At 37.5% G+C, this 21,209-nt stretch overlaps 1 protein-coding gene across 1 annotated transcript; it reads left to right on the forward strand.

The window, feature by feature from the left end:
• The first annotated feature begins 26 nt into the window (after positions 1-26).
• LOC120628867 (exportin-6) lies at positions 27-20,612 on the forward strand. Its single transcript, XM_039897518.1, has 21 exons — positions 27-161; positions 324-533; positions 2,858-3,055; positions 3,848-4,019; positions 4,888-5,017; positions 5,741-5,879; positions 6,613-6,779; positions 8,140-8,263; positions 8,817-8,899; positions 9,363-9,471; positions 10,033-10,125; positions 10,913-11,069; positions 12,008-12,182; positions 13,234-13,360; positions 13,899-14,039; positions 15,143-15,352; positions 16,052-16,230; positions 17,379-17,561; positions 18,380-18,572; positions 18,895-19,125; positions 19,963-20,612. The coding sequence occupies exons 1-21, from the start codon at positions 159-161 to the stop codon at positions 20,059-20,061; spliced, it is 3,123 nt and encodes a 1,040-aa protein (XP_039753452.1). The 5' UTR covers positions 27-158; the 3' UTR covers positions 20,062-20,612.
• Positions 20,613-21,209: the final 597 nt, after the last annotated feature.

Raw genomic sequence — 21,209 nt, forward strand, 5'->3', positions numbered from 1 at the left:
TTGAAGTGTTTTTCGAAAACTGATATAAATTACTTTATTTATGTTTACTGTATGTAGCATACTTATTTAATTTACATTAAATTATTAAACGCTACTACAATAAAAGTTTAGTTTATGCCATTATGTAAATTTGTCTAAAAGTGAAGAACTTTACAGACATGGTAAGGTGCTTCATACATTTTTATCAAAATTTATTCTTACCTATTGTATTAAGTTAAGCTTACCTAACTTATAAAAAAGTTTTATAATTATTCATGTATAGTTACTGTTAAAATTTCATTATTACTTTGTCGCTATAATGTTATGGTCCTATTCCTTTACAGTCTGAATTCGAGATTAACGAGGCGTTGGCCTCGTTAGAGATGCTAATGTCGGAGTTTTTTGCTCCAACAACAAATAATTTTAGAAAAAGGGAAATTGAAAATATGCTTGAGAATTTTTCAAACCATCGCGACTCATGGAAGCATTGTTTGTTATTCCTACAAAAAACTCAGAATCAATATGTCTTAATGTTTATACTCACAACACTAGAAGTAAGTTCAATCTGGGTTAATTAAAAGATAAATAAATCAATTTTATTTTTCTTGCCTTTAAATGACTACAAGGACTAAGTAAGTTTAAGGTTATGAAGGCAAATAGTCCTCTAAGCCGGCTGGTCCCAAAGGAGGAATCAGACCAAAACAAGGGGGGTGTTAATCTTATTCTAGGTCTGAAAAAGGTCCCCATAATAGTAAAAAACAGAATTAACTGAAAAAAAACCAACAGAAATTCATTCACATTTAAATACCAGATATAGCTAGTTTAAATGTAAGAACACTTTTATGGGATAGCAGACTCACAGAACTTACATATCCAGTAGAACAACTGAAATGGGTCATTATAGATATTTGTGAAGTTGGAAGAGAAAATGAAGCCATTGAAGAATATTGAAACTATATTCTATACCATACTTACGCATCTAGAGGGATGAACAGAGTTGTATTTATAGTTAAAATCATTGTAAAAATAGCTTTATGGGTCTGAGAGCATTTTCTGACAGAGTAGCCACCTAGGTTATAAAAGCTAAAATTGCTTTGTGCATTCAAGTTGTTATTCAAAATCTATAAAAAAGTGGAGGCGGCCCTGGAATCAGCAAAGATCAAAAATGGGCGATTATAATGTGCAAATCACAACTAGGAGAAGAAAGGATATTTGGAAATTTGCAAAAGAAGTGACCATATTCTATGGAGCTCTTTACTCTTCAAAGGAATCACTTGCAGCCTATTTGCAAAGTAAACTAAAAGAAACCTACATATCAACACCCACACCAAAAATCCTTTGATCAAAAATCTAGCAGAGAATAAAAACCCAAAAAAACGGCAAATCACCGGGGGAAGATAGTATACCATATGGTATTTAAAAAAAACTCCTGGAAATCCTACACAGACCTCTCGAAATGATGTTAAACAACATCCTGATGTACATAATGGGCAAATCAAAAATTATATTGTTACACAGAAAATACATGTCAAATGTCCAACATTTATCAAATATCTTCTAAGATACATGACAATGTTTGGCAGACTATTGAAGACTTTAGAGGAAAATCAACCAACTGAACAGGCAGGTTTCTGTAAAAAGTTTTCAACCATTGATCAATTTCAAAAGGCAATGCTTATTATGGAGAAAGCTAACAAATACAGACCCACACAAATACATACATATCCCTTTACTTATGTTTTATAGATTTTACAAAGGCCTTTAACAAGGCTCTTTATAATGCAATATGGACGGCACCTCTTCAAAAAGGGGTTAACGCAACCTATGTTTATACTATACACAACATGTATTGTAAAATAAGTGCAAAGCCTTTTCTAATGGCAAAAAATTCCCATTCGAAAAGGCGTACGACAAAGCGTTCCTTTATCACCGCTAAGCTTCGCTTCCGACAAAAACGAAGATACTATTGAATGGTAAAAGCAAAGATATCATCTTAGAAGGCAGAAAAATAGTTTTTCAGTTAGTTTCCTTTGAAATTATTATTTTTTTTCTATAATTAAATTAGGAAAGGAAATATAAATAAAGATTGCAATAGCCTGGAAAAAATACTGGAGCCTGAAGGAAATATTTAAGAACAAACAAATCAGTAATCAGCATTAAGAGAAAATTTTATCATGCCATCACTCACGTACGGCTGCTAAACTTGGTCAATCGGAAAGGATGATGAGGCTAATAGCAATTTGCCAAAGACAGGTGGAAAGGAGTATACTAGGAAATAGAATAAAGGACCCTGTGAGCACTAAAAATATTAGACAAAGGACAAAAATATATGACTAAAGTTAAGGTACTAAAATGGAAATGGGCTGGTCATGTTTGTAGAGTGGATGAATAAAGGTGGGCTAAACAACTAACCGAATGGATACCTAGAGACAAGGAAAGGAAAAAAGATCTGCAAAAGAAAATTGGCACAGATTGGATGACTAAGTATAGGGATTGGGATCTTTGGAAAAACTTGGGGGAGACCTACGCTGGTTGAGGCAACTTCTACCTTAAATTAGATTTAAGAATTACACAGTAAAAGACATCTCAAATTTAACTAAATATAATTTTTATCAAGTAAATTAAAAAATAGTAATTATGATTAAAACAAATGTTATATTAGAAATAACGTAATAATTGGTAGTAGAATAAAGGCTTTTTTATTTTTAATTTATTTTAATGAAGGCAAATAGTGCAAAATAAATTAGAGCATTGCTTTTACATATATTTTGTTTAAAACTTGTACTATTCAAGTTCACGGATCTTTAATTATTATCAGTCCAATTGAAATGAAAACTTTAAAATAGAATTATCTAAAGTGGCAACATCTTTATTTCAGAAAATAATAAATCGGCAATGGCTCAGTCTATCAGATAGTGAAAGAACAGAAATCAGGTTGAATTTGATGAATGAACTGATGACTAAACATGAAACAATGTTGTATTTTATTCGAAACAAATTAGCTGCACTTCTTGTCTCCATTGCCCGCTATGATTGGCCACATTTGTATCCTGACTTTTTCAGTAATATAGTTGAGGTAAGTGCAAAAGTATAATTTATTTAGATTTTTTGCCCCAGTTACAGGATTACATAAGTAACCTTTGACTAGGGATATAAGATTTCCTCAAAGAACAATCATATTTAATGGATAGATATTAGATAGCTTTTTATCTATCTACGTATCAGCCCTGTGGCAGAGAGATACAGGTAGTGCTAGTGCAGAAATACTTGAGCATAGAGAGGCATTCAAAGAATGCATTAGGTTATACTTCAGTTTGGTGTCCAGTATGGAAGAACCACCAACATTAAGGTGTCAAGGTTCATAAACTATGACAACTGACTCCAAATTTCCCAGATATATAAATACTGAGAGAGTATTGATACTCTTGGGCTTCTAGGTTTCCATATATTGACCAACTTTCACATTGGGCAATACATAGAATCAAGGCAAATAAAAGTAAGGCAGTAGGTGTCAAAGTTACTGTCCTTCACACCAGAACAATTTTTAAGCTTTTACCAGTTTTGAAAATGCCTTGGCTTTGCCAAGTATCAGCTTGGTGCATTCGATTTAGTGAATTTAATAAGACTAATCTTTAATTACAGTTCTGGGTTGTAAATTGAGTATGTAGTCATAGGAGCAAATAGAGCAATATTGCGATATATCCTTTTAATATTTTTCAATACTGTTTCTATATTTTACTCAAAGCTTAGTCGGTCTATTAGGAGTTTTATATGCACGTCTTAATATTTAATTTCTCGCCACACTGGGCAGCTTATTTGATGGCGAAGTTGCAGAATTTTAATATACACATTTTTATTGTTTCAACAGTTACTGAAATGTGAGGGTCACCAGTGCATAGTTGGGTTGGTTTTAGCTCAAGCAGCCAGTGAAGAGTTGGGCGCAGCTCGTGACACGGGTGTATTACTCCTGTCTACAAGGCGGAGTCAACTAGAAAGACTTATGCTGAAAGGCATGCCGCAAATGCTATCGGCACTTAGTGGTAAAAGTTTCATTTCTGAAGCTAAACTTCTTTAGAATCGTTGTGATTTCAAACTCGATGAAACGGAAAAATAAGTCCATTGAGACAAAAACACTTAAATGTATAGGACAGAGTGAGATAGAAAACATAATACATTTGTTTACCTATTCTTGTTACCATGGAAACTAAATAATAAACCTTACATTTATCTTAATAGTTCTGATACTCTACATCCACATCAATCTCTCGTAGGCTACTTTTCAGAAGTTACACTTCTGCCGTGTGTGTATAAATTGCACAGGATTTTTTTTTTAATTTTCTAACCCGTAAATTTCAAAACTGATTTATTTTGGTTGTGCACACAGCGGCGGCGGTCGCACAACGTAACTTATTAGAAAAAACGTTTCACCAACTCTTAGGTGGTAACTCTTGGCAAATGGTTGAGTTATGCCTAGGAATCTCCTTTGATTGGGCGTTACTTATTTAGGCATTACCTTGTTCGTTGTTAATAACTTAAACTTACGTTAAGTACTCGCGTGTTATTCTCCGTTTCTCAGTTGAGCTAATAACCTTGAGTTTTAATTTCTTCAGCAGTAACAGAAGAAGAAGAAACATGTGATTTAAAGTAGGATTTAGGATTTCCGTCCCATATATTCGCTTTGTCAAAATATTAACTGAATAATAAATTAGTTGCTATTGTAAATTCAGTTTATAAACATATTGGTCCACAGGCTATTCCTGTTTTATTTTATATCTTAACGCTTAAGGGTTATGGTGAAAAAAGCTCTAGATATGAATGCACTAACTAGCATAACTATAATATGAAAATGTGATTTCGTAAGAAATATCTTTATTTTAGAAATAATGTACGTATTATGTAATATTGCAGCCATATTGGAGCGGAATGCTCAAAAGGAAGGCCAGTCAAATCCCCCTCCATCTCCTACCAGTGGATTGCCGCAAACATCAGCATTGCCTGATTTACTGGCTAATGCGCATGATGTACATTCAGCAGATAAGTAAGTTAATAAAACTAAATAAAAAAAAGTTAATAAAAATAATTCATTATAATAGATATTAGTAGTATGTACTTTAGTGTGTAAATTTATTTATTGTTTGTTATAATTGCGATTTCCCGTCTCTCATGTATTATTGTGAACTATCGTTAAGGTTACCTGGCAGAGATCACTTTTAGTGATAGGGTCGCCTTTTGCTTCTAATTTTTTTTAATTATATTTTTAATTTTTCCTTTACTAAAGGAGAAATTAAAAATATTAAATAAATAAATAAAATATTTTTGGGTTCCGTTCCGTTAATATGTAATTTTTTTATCTTTGTATATTTTTTCCATTTTAGATATTAATGATGCAGATGTCTGATGCGAAATCCTAACATTAAGAAAATAACTCTTCACCTATCAAAATTCAATCGGTCCCTTTCTTAATAAAAAATGCAAGAGATTCGTTTTTATTTCAGCTAAGATAATAAAATATAAATACAACTACTAGCTGTGCAGTTTGCAATGCAGTTTCACAGTTATTAACTATAAGTTGTAGTTTGCCCAAAACTTCCTCTATAAATGGAATATCGTAATTCTTAAGCATAAATGTTTTTTCAAATTAGTGCGAATTACTTTCTCTATTTGTACTTTCTTAATATAAACATACAAACGTAATATCATAATAACTCTTCAGCTTAAAATGTAGTTTTTTGTAGTTTTTAACTATGCATTTTATTTTCAGAGCACTTAATATGGAAATTGTTGTGAAGTGCCTTACTACACTCCAGCACTTGTTTCTGTGGTTGCCACTTTCGTCACACGTCCCACCCTCACTTGTCACCACTGTATTTTACTGGGGTAGTGTTGCTACACAATCACAGGTGAGTATCTTTTTACCCACAGCTATATATGTATATTACTTAAAGTACCTACTTTGTGATATAGTTTTAACTAATTTATTTCATGTTCATACTAGCTATTCACCTCAGTATTTATGATAATTAGAAATTCAAACGGGATTGTTAGGTCCGGTTTCCAACTCTTTGCTTAAATGTTAGTGGATATTATCTCAATTCTGATGCAGATTTGCCTCGCTATAGTTACGTCTCCACTTTGAATTGGTGGAATTAGTCTCACTCCGCTCATCATTGCATATCTCTGCTCCTCTCTACTTTAGTGAAAATCCATTAACGCCGAAAATAAACATAGTCACTCGTTACGCTTGCGGGATGTTCAAGCAGATTTAGGTGTTCATGAGGGTACATTGGTCACAGAGACTCTGAGAGAGAAATTAGTCACTGCTGATTTTCAAGAGACTTAGTCTTAAAAAACATTTTATGCCACCTTCTTTTTGCTTCTGAGTCATTTTTCTTTGTACGTAGGCTTATAGTTTTTATGATATAATAATTAATATATATATTTAATTTGGTTAGCTTCTTGTGTGCAACCTAACCCTAAAGAGTGTTTTTTTTCCTTTGTTTGGTTGCCTGGCAGAGATCGTTTTTTAGCGATAAGGCCGCCCATTGTACCTGTGTTTTATTTAGTGTTGTTTTTGATTATAATTTCATTTCTGTTAGGTGTAAGATAAAGTGTATTTTCATTTTTCATTTTCAGAGCGTGGAGGCAGCGCTTGCGGGCTTGGGCGGCGTTTGCGAGCTGTTATACCGGCGGTACGCGCCGCCGTCCTCGGCCGCTACGGCCTTGCGTCTGCACCACTGCGCATTGCGCCTACTGCGGTACCTCACCCAGCATACGCATCACATGCATCGTGCACACGTTGAGTGAGTGAGATTTTAAATACAGTACCCCTACTTAGTACAAGAATTGCTTTCTCGCAATCCAGGTTTTAGCGGTGATAATCCAGTGGGTAGGGCAGGTGGTGGCCACCGATCCGCATTGGGCCAGCTTGGTGGACTGCGGTCTTTGCCCCTTCAGCTCTCTAGCTCTAGCATTGTGGGCGGAGACCGTGCCCTTTAGTGGGCTGGTACAGGGTTGATATCATGATGGTGTTGAATCGAGGTGTCAAATTCATATTCAAATTCAAAAATTCTTGTTTCACGTAAGCCTATCACAGGCGATTAGGAAGCGTTCATACATATAAGAGTATGTCTCTTATTGTGAGGCGATGATGATGACCACAGTATTTAAATTAAAACTAAAGCTAGCAATGTATCGTTTTGGAGGATCAAAATACTTGTAAATCAGAGTAAAATGTATCTTATTTACATGCTATTTAATCTTACATTGTAAACAAAACGTTTGTAACATAAAATTCAGAAGTACACGATTTGCGACTCTAAAACGAGTGTGATATGCAAAAACGAATCTTTGATTGCAAGCAAGCAAACCTTGTACTGAGGCTACAATGCGAATTAATCGTTTTTTTATTCCACTGCACCTTAAGTAAGTGATGATGCAATCGATGGTAGTAGGATAACCTGTTAGGGGTACGGTAACTATATTAGACCCATTGAAATCTCAACGACAAGACACTAGAAGTGCCCTTTAGCACCGTACGCATAGGAAACACTAGTCGCCGAACGACGGCTCCCAGCACGCGCAACACTAAAAGGTCGAGGTGGTAATACTACGCGCTTAGAGAGATCTATAGAAATCTCAACGACAAGATACTAGAAGTGCACATTATGCATAGAAAATACTTGTCGCCGAACGACGGCTCCCAGCGGCCGTAACACTAAAAGGTCGAGTCCTACATTTCTGTTTGGCGCACACTAGTTGTTTTAGATGGTACGAGGCAATGTAGTTTAAAAATTACAGTAAAGTCGCTAACTGTTATAAATGTTTTTCTAGTATAAAATTAAAATTCGTGTGCTCTGAGTCACGTTCGCGACGATAAAGTGACGCCTTCATAACCTTTCTAGAGTCTTGTTATTAAGATTTTAATGATTAAATCTATACCCCTGATTGGTTTCTATCGGTTCTTTTTAGTGTGGTAACTTAGCAACACTAATAAATATCATCAGAGCAGACCAGAAAAAATTTAGAAATTGGATATTGTGATATATCATCACAATATCCAATTTCTAAATTTTCATAATATCAAAATATTTTTATAAATCTGAATGAAAGACTGTTATTCTTTTGCTTATCTGTTATGTTAAAAATTATATTTACTTTCAGTTACCTAAATAAGCTGTCAGAGTTCCTAAAGTTGTTTGTGTCCCTGCATTTTAAGAGGCTAGAGGCTGAACCCGAGTTTGATGCTATAGACTTCTTGTCATACTTATTCCAGTACACATTCCAGGTACCTATTCTTATGTTCTTTGTGATGATAATTTTGGATTGATCGTAACTGAAAACCCAGTGAAGGGTTGTAACAGCTTTCTCAAGGTGGCGAAATAAGATGGGTGTGGAAGCTCCCCAGGGCTCGATTAAATCGAGGGCGACTGGGGGATAACGTCCCGGACGTCGTACTGACAATGGGTGATAGTTACTAACATGTGAGGGCTCGGACCTCTGCTTAGGTTTGACGTTTGGCCAAGTATGGCTTTTTTGCCTAGAGTTAAATCAGAATTCTCTCGTGACCTTGAATAAGACCCACAACCGAATGTCGTCAAAAATCAGGGCTCTTGTGTGCACCAGCGAAGACGCAGGTTTTACGTGTGTGTTACTTAATTGGGACACATTGCCGTTTGTAAGTTGATGATCAGGGTCAAAAAGACGTGTTTGGGGCGTCTCATGATGAGAGCAGCATTGGGGCCGGGAGTGTAAGTGGACGCCTCGACCGCTGGCGGTACGGTTGTCGGACTGCAGTTTTGTGCTTCTGAAACAGTAAATAAATAAGTGTTTTTTTTTAGGTGCCAACATGTTCTACATTTATAAGTTGCTTGGACGTATGGATACAATTTATCGACGTGTTAAAGCCTGAAGACACTCCCAAGTAAGTTATATTGTTTTTAGTTGGAAATTAATGTTTGGAATATTTCATTGTTTGTTTGTTTACTGTAAAAGATTGTTAAAATAATACGATACACATAGCGGGTGCATTGATAAATAATTACATTCTTGGCCTATTAAAAGAATCGCCTGCGGCTCGGGCGCATACAATTTGCGCTTAGTGGAACTCCCAACTTTGCACTTATAATTGGTATTGTAATAACATAATAAATGTTGTAATCACTTTTAGATGTAAGATATGCTTGCACCTAACGCGATCAATAATTTGTTTTCGAGTATCGAAACTAAGGCGGGAATAAAATGAACCCAATTAACTGTTTTTAAATCTAAGCTTCATCATTGAGTCGGCGCTCGCAGCGGGATGATTGCGTTAGAATAATAATTAGGACCAATTTTAAATTACTCTTATCTATGCAAAGCTCATATGAAAGGTCCACGTTTTGTAGGTATTGGGAAGCCCTACAGGCGCTGGTGAATGGTGTGTTGAACAAAATACAGTTTCAACACAACAAAGCTCAGTTACAGCATCTTGACAACGACATGTGTGACGATGATGTAAGTATACATATACTCATTACATTTGTACCGTCGAGCTATTACTTAATCCAGTCCTTTAACTTAACGCTCTCGTATACACACTCACTCACTCTCTGTCTCTCTCTCTCTCTCTCTCTCTCTCTCACACACACACACACACACACATTCATACTCTCACGCACACTTTACACACTCGCATACACATAGACACACGCACACACGCACACAGACACACACCCATAGACACACACGCCGACACACGCACACACACAGATACACGCCGACACACTAACACACGCGCTCACACACACTCACACGCACACACACACACACACACACTCACACAAACACACGCGACATGGTACGCCACGAGGCTTGACATGGCCGTGTGTGTGTAAAATAATCATTTAGGTTCATACACTAAAACCTTCCACTTTGGTCTGAGAGGTGACCTGTGAGACATTAACAAAGTCTCTGCACTGGTGAGAACTACAACTACCTTTCATCATCAACTTATTGTTTTTAGAATTTTTCTAAAATAATGATTAACTTATTCATTGTTGCCATAATTTATTGCAGGGAGAAACGGAATGGCAAAAATTCCTTAAACACTGTATAGAATGCATCGCACGGGTTGCGGATTTGGCGCCTCTAGACGTATTTACTGCAGTGGTGAGTCAAAAATAATAATTTAGTGCCCAGACCTAACATTAAGCAGTTGTAGACCAAGTAATGTTGTGTCGAGAGGGCTTAACTTGTATAGCATGATTTAAAAAAGTGGTCGTTAAAGTGTTTAAGGTAATACAACCATATAAAGTACAAAATCGAATTAATCGTTTTTCCACAGAACGAGGCTTTTAATTACTTTACTTGATTATTACGTTGCTATTTTAAATTTACCCAGTTTTGTTTTGGCTATTTTTGATGAAATGATCACCTGGTACACATAAGATAAGTTCTATCTCCTAAAACTTTTTCATTATCTTTACTACTCTTTCTGGAAAAATTATATATCCTCATACGAACCGAGATACTTGAGTTAGGTGAACGGGAATAGGGAATTAAGACCTGACAAAGAAGTTTCCATTTGGCAGAGAGTGTAAAGTACTAACAATTTTTTGTTGCTAATTTCTCTTATTGCATAAGTTAGCTATCTTTACATGTTATAAGCAGAGTCGCTCTCGCTGTTGGTACGCTTTGATTTTAATTCAGATTTCAGCAATTGGTAGAGCTATTTAATTAGGAGTGCTATATGTAGTAAACATCCATATTTTATATAGTAGAGAAGAAAAAGCAAAGAAGTTCAATTATATAGAAGAAAGAAGTAATTTGCTATGTGCAACAAGTCTTTTATAACTCCAAATGTGGAGAAGCCACATGAATATCTACATTGACCCGTGTGAAGCCGTGTCGGGTCACTAGTTATATAATAAGTCGTAGATTAAATTCCTTCGCGCAGATGGAACGCTGGCAGTGCCTGGCCGGCGTACACGCGCGCGCATCCGGTCGTGGTGGGGCCGTGGTAGAGGCGGAAGCGGATCGCTTGCTTGCCGCGCTTCTGGACTTGGCCACTTTGACGCGCGTACTTGGTCGGCTAGCACCCTCCTTGCTTGCTGGTAAACTCTACTTCCTAATAAAACCTTCTTATCTATAATAAATATTTAAGGATTCGTATGAAACTCAACAATTGGATCGTGCATTATCATAGCTTAACCAGTTCCACCAGAACTAAGCCGCTGATTAGTAACTACATATAACTATAAATTGAAGCGACGTCTTTTCCCCTCAAATTTAACGCTAGTTGCGTACACTTCATATCTTCATTAAGCATTTCGGCATACCTTTGTTTTTTTGATATAACTAGTATAGAGGGAGTTTTTCTCAATTTTATGCTATTTTCATGCTTTATCAAAGGCGTACCCTATAAAGAAAAAAAAGATGTGCACGCCACTGGTTCACGACATCTGTTTGTTAAAGATGACGGATTGAGAGTGTTATTTACATGTTTATTCAATGCGAGTGGTCTTCTAATGTTCTAGGGGATTAGTAATCATTCAATAAACTGTAAATAATCATAATTATCACCAAATAACGGGCACGCATTACGGCAATAGACTACTACATGGCACGGGTCTCCTTCCAGTATAAAAAGGGTTAGATTTCGCACGCCTTTGTGAATTCTCAGGCTTTCAGGTTAACTCATTATACTTCTTTTACAGTTAAATCAGGTGATATTTCAGTTTAAAAAAAATTGCACTACCCACAAAAGTTAGACGTATCGAAGTCTGTCGCCCCCCACAACGGAGACCACTAAGCTATCAGCTCTGTTTAAAATCAATAATGATGATAATAATTGTTTTTTAGTTAATTTATTTTTTATTATTATTGAGTGAATAAGTTATTTTAATACCTTTCATATATTGTACTTTATACTTTATTAATTTTTTATTCCCAATCAAAAGATTTATTATTATTGACATTATTATTCAGGCTTCTGTGGATGAATAGTCCAATCTCTGTGGCAGAAATTTATTTATAACCTATTCTGTGGCAGAGCCCGAGCACAGCACGGGCGGCACAGGGTCCGTGGCGGGTGCGGGCACCACAAACCGCGGCTGTTCGGCTGGTGCAGCGCTAATCGAGCGTTGTGCGAGCGCACTTGCGGGTGCGGCGTTAACGCGCCCGCATCGCTCGCACCCATCTGCGCTGGCTCGGGCCCACGTTATCTTGTAAGTGAGTTTGCGCTTGGAACACTGGAAGCTATAGTTTTAAGTTTAAAAAAATATTATCTTTCTTCTATTACAAAAATTGTATGTATCTAAAGAGAAAAAAATTAATCTTATTAGTGTCCGGGCGAATTCTCAGTGCTTCCCGGAGTTAGAAATTGTCGCCGTCGGGTGCCACGGAAAGCACGATAAGCTGTCTCGATTGTTATCTCTAACATGCGATACTAATCATTGAAATCTGTCCTGTCCAATGACGCAGAGTTGACATTTGTATATACTCTAAGTCCTCTTTTAGAAGAGCATGCTCGGCTCAGCAGTGAAACAATAGGATGGAAAGGAGGCTTCGTGCATGGCGGACGCGGTTTTTTCAGATTTTTCTATAAATTTATTTTGAACTCGTTTTGGGGAGGATTGGTATTGTTTGAATTGTGCATATTGTAGTGTAACACTCGTTAGGGTCGTTGTTAGAGTTTTAAGGTTCTTTTAAAATATAGAATAGAATAGAAAATATAGAATAGAATAGAATAGAAAAATTTTATTGCAACACAACAAAAAAAAGGAAAATACAAGGAAAAAGTAATAGGACTTAGTGCTAGGGTGCAATATAATATTATAAAAGTTTAAAATTTACAATATAATATTTTGAAGAACTTGGAATACAAAGGCGACTGGTACTGCGGTATGTGCAGTATAGACAGCACCAATCTTTTTCGGGGCTAGTTTGCGGTAGATTTGGGGAAATATTTGGTCTGTGTCCGCCATTTGCATAGTACTTTTCCTCCGTCAATTTCTCCTGATATTTTATATTTTAAGCTTCCCTAACTTTTATTAAACATATATACACCTGACATTGGCTAATCTGTGTAAAGCCAGAAACACAATGGGATGAAGATGATACTGTATTCGGTTGCAATATATACTAAACTTGTATCAGGGCAAAGACAGTAACCAGCGTCCGTCATAAAGGTTTTTACTCTTGGCGAACTTTTTTCCCGATTGTCCTATCTAACCGAATTCTTTATGGCTATCCTTACTCTGTGGTTATAATTAACAGGCATGCAGAAATGTTCGCGTGTATGGGCGCTTGGTGCTGCTACGCGAGTGACTGCAACGTGCCCCTACACACTATGGAGAGTCTGTTCAGTTCAGCGTTGCCCTTCCTTGTGCCGCATGATGTTCCGGTAATTATACTTTTTGTTTTTAACCACTGACGAAAAGATGTAAAGGGTTTATAGGTAGAGAGGGAGAGAGGAGAAAGAGTTGATTACTTTTTCCGCTCAAGATCGTAGCGGTCAAATGTAACTTCTTACTTACATTTCTGTGCTAGAGCATTCATCACTGTCGCCAGGTGAGATGGTCAAAAAAGTTTATAAATTTTTATAAATTATATTTATTCATATATTTTTATTATTGACGGCCGATTGGCGCAGTTTGCAGCGACCCTGCTTTCTGAGTCCAAGGCCGTGGGTTCGATTCCCACAACTGTATAGTGTTTGTGTGATGAGCATGAATGTTTTTCAGTGTCTGGGTGTTTATATGTATATTCTAAGTATTTATGTATATTATTCATAAATATATTCATCGGTCATCTTAGTACCCATAATACAAGCTACGCTTACTTTAGGGCTAGATCGCGATGTGTGTATTGTCGTAGTATATTTATTTATTATTATTTATTTATTATTTATAAAATTTATGAACTAAATGTTGTTGTTTCAGGAGCCACCTTTACTGTGTCACGCGGCAGCGCACTTACTTCTCAGCTTATCGAAGAATGTCAAATTTACTAACGACCTGATGGTTATGCTAGGCGACTTGTACAATCACGCTCAGCGCTCCTTGCACTATTTGGAACCAAAGGTATTTTTCTAGCGATCTTGATTGCTGATTTTACTTACTGGCGTAGAAGTACGAACAATTTACTGGCGTATATTCTATTACACATGACTATAATGTAGTGCCAAGTAGTTGCATGAAATGGCATAAATAAACGAGATTTTAACCAGTTTATAATATATCTTGTGTTAATGAAAACTACTAAAACTTCACAGGCTTTCGAAGTAGATTATTCTGTCTCTGAGACTTATCTGTGTAATTCAAAACCTAGTAGTAGATTTGGAGTGAACCACTATATGTTTTTACTGAAGGAAATCAGATACTGCCCCAACATCATGTGACTCCTGTCACTTTAAAAGGTACGCGTCGCGTAGCGTAGTTACTATGCGTGTGTCGGTCTTTATCTTCAAGAGGGTTGTCATTACTTAGTAAACACTTAAAAGGTTTTGAATTCGCTTGTATGGAAAAATAAATATGCTTCTTCTGGTTTAATACTTTTACAGGGTGATTCCTTATGAAATATACTTATGTATCCTTCAATGTTATTTCGTAATTCTGTTTCTCGTTGTATAGTAACAATGTCGGAACTTTATGTACATTTTTTACACCTACGTGTTGATATAAAATCACGTAAATATAATAATTGAGTGAGTAATCTATCTATTTGCTAACAGATTCCTGATTAACAAGACACTTTTCCATACATATACTTTGGTCCGGGCATGACTAATGGAAAAAATAGTGACTTATAGTGTTTCATTGCTGTTTTCTATGCAGACCAAATATATATTTCAATGTCTTAGAAAGCCAACTCCCGTCCGGCAAAGTTTTTGAAGCAGTTCTTGTTAGTATTAGGCGCTCGGGCGCAAAAATCGGCAAGTGAGAATCGAGAAGTAGCTCTCCACACGCTCAGATAAAACATCTCCGACAAATCGTTCAATATAATGCAGGTTGAAAAGGAAACATTGTTACAAATACACCGAATATGAGCATTTAGCGCATTCACTTAACTACAACAAATATTAAGCAAAAACGGCGTAGTCAAATATCGAATAGCGCATAGCGCATTGTTCTTCCGGAAAAAGATTGTGTGAATTGCTCTTGATGAGTTTCACTTGTGTATACAGACGGGCGGCGTCGTGCGAGAGGCACTCGTGTCGTTGGCACTAGCGCGCGGTGCGAGTTTGGCAGGCGGAATAGGCGGCGGTCAAGACGCCGCACGTGCACTTCTAGCGGCATGGTCGGCGGCACTTCCGGCAGCGGGGCCCGCCGCAGCACTACCGCCTCTCACCGCACTGCTACATGCGTTTGCCGCTGCACCCACTGCCGCTAAAAAGGTATGGATTAACAGTTGGTGCTAATTAAAAAATACTGGTTCATTGATCCAGTTTATTAATTAGCACCAATCCAGCTACACTAAACAATTTCAACACTTTTTAATCCATTAGTAAAATGATAGCTAAAAAAATGTGTGAGCCGTCACGGGACGCCTGGCAGATGTGAAACGTTGAACTGGTTTTTTTTTAAGTTATATGCATGAAATACGATATAGATTACGACAGGAATAAGATAAAGCGTAGTGTAAAGATAAAGCATTACAAATTTGTTCCAAAAAAAATGTCTGATTATTACATTTTTATTAAAACCAAAATCAAATTAAAAAAAGAAAAAAATGATTTATTCGAAATTGCAACAACTATGAGATGACAATTGCGATGCGTCGCCACCGTCTGTCTGTGTCGCCACGCCAGCAATCAGGATTACCCTCCGCCTAAAGATGTAACACATCAAGAACTCGTGCGTACTTCAATTGTATGAAGCTAGTTCGAAAGGAGGTTTTAACCCAGGCGAACCATTCCGAATATACAGTTATTATAATAGTAAAAAACTATTGTAGCAATAACTGCACAAAGCTTTTATTTTCACAGCTGATGATTACTTATGATGATTTTTTCGAAGGTCAGGTTCGTATTACTCTCTATTTTCAAAAATTGCGTGCGAATGTCCTTTTGAAGGTTAGTTTTCTTGTGTTTTAGATAATAGCAGAAGGCATATGTAGCGCGGCAGAGAGCGCTTTGCGTATGCTGTGTGAACCGGCGTGCACCGCAGAGACCGAAATTACTGACTTCTTCTTGGCTCTCTTCACAGCACTGCTGCCACAGCTCGGAAACTTCGCCTATACTGCTATTGATGTTTTCCTAGAGGTAGCACAAAGGTAAGACAGTATATTCTTGGGTAAACAAAGTTAGCTAAATGCTCAAATACAATGTCCTGTTTTAAGCAAACTACTTTTTTGCAAAAAAGATTCATATAGTGTACTACAAAGTGAGTATGTGTATGCGACTTAACTAACCTTATATATACAATACCTTATATATTGTGCTTTGAAAAGAATGCGTTCCTGACAGTGAAATTGTAATTGAATGAACAATGGAACTTGCATGTCGTCGCTATCCGGTTAAAATATATTTGTTCCACCAAAGATTACTGTCATTAAAAACTAGATCATTATATATTTTAATAACAAATGAGAAAATAAGACTTATATATCATACTGCGCTGTTTCAAGGTTATGCCAATGATTTATTATTGTATTGAGTAACCAAATGACTTTCCACACACCATATTATCATCACCCTTGTATGTCATATGGCGTGCTTCAAAAAACGACAAGACAGTCTTCATTGTAAGTTTTACACGATTTTCAACCAGAGTTGTCCGATTATAGATTTTCTCGAAATCTTCGTCTCGATAATTAATATCGACGACCAATCTTATTTGGGGTTTTTTTCCGAGGAAGAGTACGTCGGGCTCAAAACCACCAAACCCACGAAACCCTAGCGAGTGTGATGTGGACACCTCGGAACAAAGGGAATACTCCCATTGAGTGTGATGGGGTGAATGAGTTTTGGCTTTGAATAAGTAGGCCTCCCTTAGCATTCTACCTAGTTCGATCTCCGGCATGCATCTCTAAATTTTCGGAGTTATGTGCGTTTTTAATTTAAGCAGTTAAACTAATCATTGCGTTATGTAGTATACGTAGGAATCTATCGTGAGAAAACCTGGATGCCTAAGAGTTCTCCACTACGTTCTCGAATGCGTGTGAAGTCTACCAATCCGTACTTGGCCAGCGTGGTGGACAACGGTCTAAATCCTTCTTAAATCATTCATCCTGAGAAGAGACTCGTGCCTTGTAGGCTGTAATTGGTTGATGATGATGAAGTTGATTGCATAACCCTTCTCATTCTGAGAGAAAACGTATGCCCTTTAGGCTGGTAAGGGATTGATGATTGTGGAGTGGATTATGGGTTCAGTCTTTGGCGAATAGTAAGATGTGTTTTGACTGATGTCCGGTGTAAGCAGAGGATCGGGCGACGGCTCGGGCAGTTTGGAGCGGCTGGTAGAGTGCGTGCGGTTGGGCGTGGAGGCAGGCGGTGGGGGCGTGCGGGTACACGCGGTGTTGGAACTACTGCACTCGCACGTGTTGCCGCGCGCGGATCCCGCTACACCCACGCTCGCACGCGCTGCTCATCGCCTACTCGCAAGGTTTTTATGATTTTTATCTGCGTTAAGAGCGTGTCATGAATTGATTAGATTTTCGGAACGTTGCAAACAAAAACGCGACCTAAAATCATATGTGTTATGAGTATATCGATCCATTACCTTATATTTACCAAATTAAGGTTAACATGACGCTTAGTAAATGATGTGTGCACTTGCAATTGGTATGCATATTGGGTGTATGCTATATTTAAAAACTTGGTGCTCGGAATACCAACTCAGTGTAATCGACATCTTTCCATCTTCTACACTAGACTACGTTTACTTCTGTTTTTATCAAGAACCTGTCACTTCTATGGCCAATTTTTCTGTTTTCTTGTTAGATGCCCAGTCCATTTTAGTTGTTTGATCCATTAAATAAAATAATCAATATCATCATTATTACAACATCCTGTTCATGTCCACTGTAGTAGTTCCAAAATCCAAGGTCCTAAGCCGCTTGTTTCCGGCGGCTGCCAGCGACTTGCTTAATATAATCTGTCCAACTCTTTAGAGTCATCCAACGTTGCGGTTACCAGGGCCGCAACTAGTTTAGCTTTTTTGGAAGGATCCTCATTTCTGTTTGATCACATGTAAATACTCTCAGCATATCACTTTTTCTTAAACGGGCTAACTCCAAGCCTTCGTATGAGCCTCATAGTAAGCGACCATGTTCCGAACTCATCAGCATCACTGGCGGTATGCACCGTTCGAAGACTTTGGACCAGTTTTTATACGGATCTCCACATTTTGTACGCATAGAGATTAAAATAAAAAAAGGGAAAGGTGCGTAAATTTTAAGTAATTCATTATCTTTCGTGCAGCGTTCTAGTGCACCGTTGGCGATACTTCTTTCCGCACAAGTGTGAAGGCGAGGAGGCTCTGCGCCGCACGGCGGAACTCCGCGGCGCATTGACGGCGCTCGGCCGGGCGCTTCTGCAGCCAGACATTGAGTTGCTACGTATCAACCTCAACACACTCGACACACTCAATACCAAATGGAAATTATATCACAAGGTATCTGACTATTTTTTGTATGTATAATCCGAATCCAAATCAAATCCATATTGATTAAGATTGAAATGCGTTACTTATGCTTGGCAAAACTACTGCGCCGATCTTAATAAGCATATATAGATTATCCTGGTACTCTTGAGATGATATTTTGGCGATAGATTCCGGAATAGGTAACAGTTCTCGTGGGATTTTTAAGAAACAGAAAAACTGGCAACTTGGAAATGTAACTGAATCGGGTATCAGTTCATTTAAGTATTTGTGACCAACGGAATAATCACCATAGAGTTTGTTAACAGTTGTAACTCTTAACTTTGTATGACAGGCGATTTTCCGTAGCGAGTTCATGGGATCGGTGCTAACGGTGCTATTATCGGGGCTGACTGAAGGCGGCGCCCGGGCGTTATTACTCGACGAAGCGCTAGCGGCCGTTCACGCGATGGCGGCCGTAGACTTTGTGGCCTTCCGACGCGCTTTCCTGCCGCATTTCATACAAACGTTGCCTGGTTTGGAGCCGCATCACGTTCGTTTGCTCGCGGACTTCCCTCCAGATACGGTAAGTTACCATAAACATTTCACATTACGAAACAGGTTTGATGTTGTTTAGGTGGACGACTCGGTGCTAATGGAATACTCCATTGTGTTCGCTTTGAATGAGACTTCGGTCTCCCTTTTGGGGCTAACAGAGTTCGATCACTGGCATGCACCTTCTATATAATACGAACTGTGCTGAAGCGATTCTTCAGGATCTTTTGAACTCTCCTATGAACTTTTGAATTCTCATATTCTTAAAATACCAAGACTAGGCATGGTTATAGCTTTTAGGTGGAAGCCACAAGAATTTTATGGTCTTAGGAGACCCTACTGTTTTCTAAATATGCATCGGTTCACGATGGGCCCCGCCCATTGACACTTCAGACTCGTTGAGGTATTTCGGAAAATATAGTTTTGCTTTCTAGCTATTCTATCGAATCCACGTAGCAAGTGCTACCAAACTAGATAAAAAAAATAAGATTGAGCCTACCTTATTGACACCTTGTATCATTTAAGCATTTTTAAATCTGTCATGTATTTATTTTTCACACGATCGATTCCAACCCACAAAGTAGAAAAACCAAACGTATTGATAAATAATAAAAAAATAAATATACTACGACAGTACACATCGCCAACTAGCCCTAAAATAAGCGTAGCTTGTGTTATGGGTACTCAGATGAATGATGAATATTTTTTAATGATTAACATACATAAATGGTTATAAATATAAAGACAGATAGATGTCTCTGAGTCCAATTGGATTAACTGTGGTTTGGAACGTTTCAGCTGAACTACGTCAACTACTCCTAAAGGTACATACAAAAGGTGGTTACTACATTAAAACTTTTGTTTTCAGGATCTTCCAACGTTTACACAGAACATCCAGCGGTTGATGAATGACGTGAACTGTTACCGCACATATCAATCCCTTGCGTGCAACACTATGGGTTCCTAGTATTTAATATAAGTGAATCCAGAAGTACGCCGGTGCTGTGATTTTAAGTCACCATATAGAATAGTTGTATGATCATTCATGATATGCGCCAGGACAGTTCATTGAAGTTGGTTGTTGATGACGTGTTCCGTTATTGGCGTGTAAGAAGTCTTGTTTTTTCTAAAATAGTTATTGCAAAATCCCAAACTATCCTCTAAACATATTATCTCTTGTGGAGATTTTTGTAAAGCATAGCACTCTCAGAGTCACTCTGCGAGCAAAGGAAGGAGCTAAACTAGGAGTATCTCAACGTGATCAAATCAGAAATGAGGAGATCAGATATAGCTTAACGAGTCGCGAAGCAGAAGTGGCTCTAAGAAAGCTTAGAGAACCAAAGGACATCGGGGTTCCAAGGAGCTGGATAACGACCACGCACCGTTAAACGCAGCGTTGTTACGACGAGGTAGACAGATGCCATCGAACGAGTCACAGGGTGCACTTGGACCCAAGCGGCACAAAACCTATCTGTGGTGGTATTTGAAACTACAAAAGACTTATGATGATAACCCTCAAACGTACGAACATTGGAGCAGCATGAATTGTCTTAGGTTCAAAGCCCCATCTCCTATGAGAGAGGGTTTTATTAAACTCAGGATAATGATAGATAGTCTTGTTCTACTTGCTTGATTTCTGTCCATCCCATGAGAAATTAAGCGAGAGGTCTACCAACGCTACGTTTTCCGTTTCGGGGTCTTTAAAAGTCTATTGATTGTCTAGAGCTGACTCTCAGCAAACTCCCATAATGTATTGGACCATTGTGGGAGTCTGGCGAGCTTGATTTTCTGACTTCTACTGTCATGGCACCTATACTTATATTAGACAGCTGATTTTGTTTTTCCTAAATAAATGTTACGGTGCATTTTATTTTTAACTGTCATGGTGTATTATTTGAATGTATCGAATAGTTAGTTTTACTAGTCAAATAGAAAAAAAATGCTTTTCCTAATGTTTTATATTTATAGCGTTATGGAAAACTATGTACTTACATAAAATTTTGTCGAATTTAAACCCTGATGAGCTCAATAGTAAGAGTATGGGAAATACAAATGGGAATAAGTTTGAATCTCACCAGTTGTATTTTTGTAATTTCATTTTAGCATAAGTTTTAA

This window comes from Pararge aegeria, chromosome 13, assembly GCF_905163445.1.
Source record: "Pararge aegeria chromosome 13, ilParAegt1.1, whole genome shotgun sequence".
Taxonomy (NCBI): domain Eukaryota; kingdom Metazoa; phylum Arthropoda; class Insecta; order Lepidoptera; family Nymphalidae; genus Pararge; species Pararge aegeria.

What these genes read in the sequence shown, in the direction of transcription:
- LOC120628867 (XM_039897518.1), top strand. An exon ending in AGCACCCTCCTTGCTTGCTG is followed by an intron (nt 11,070 to 12,007) that starts GTAAACTCTACT and finishes ATTCTGTGGCAG; the next exon opens with AGCCCGAGCACAGCACGGGC. An exon ending in TTGTGCCGCATGATGTTCCG is followed by an intron (nt 13,361 to 13,898) that starts GTAATTATACTT and finishes TTGTTGTTTCAG; the next exon opens with GAGCCACCTTTACTGTGTCA.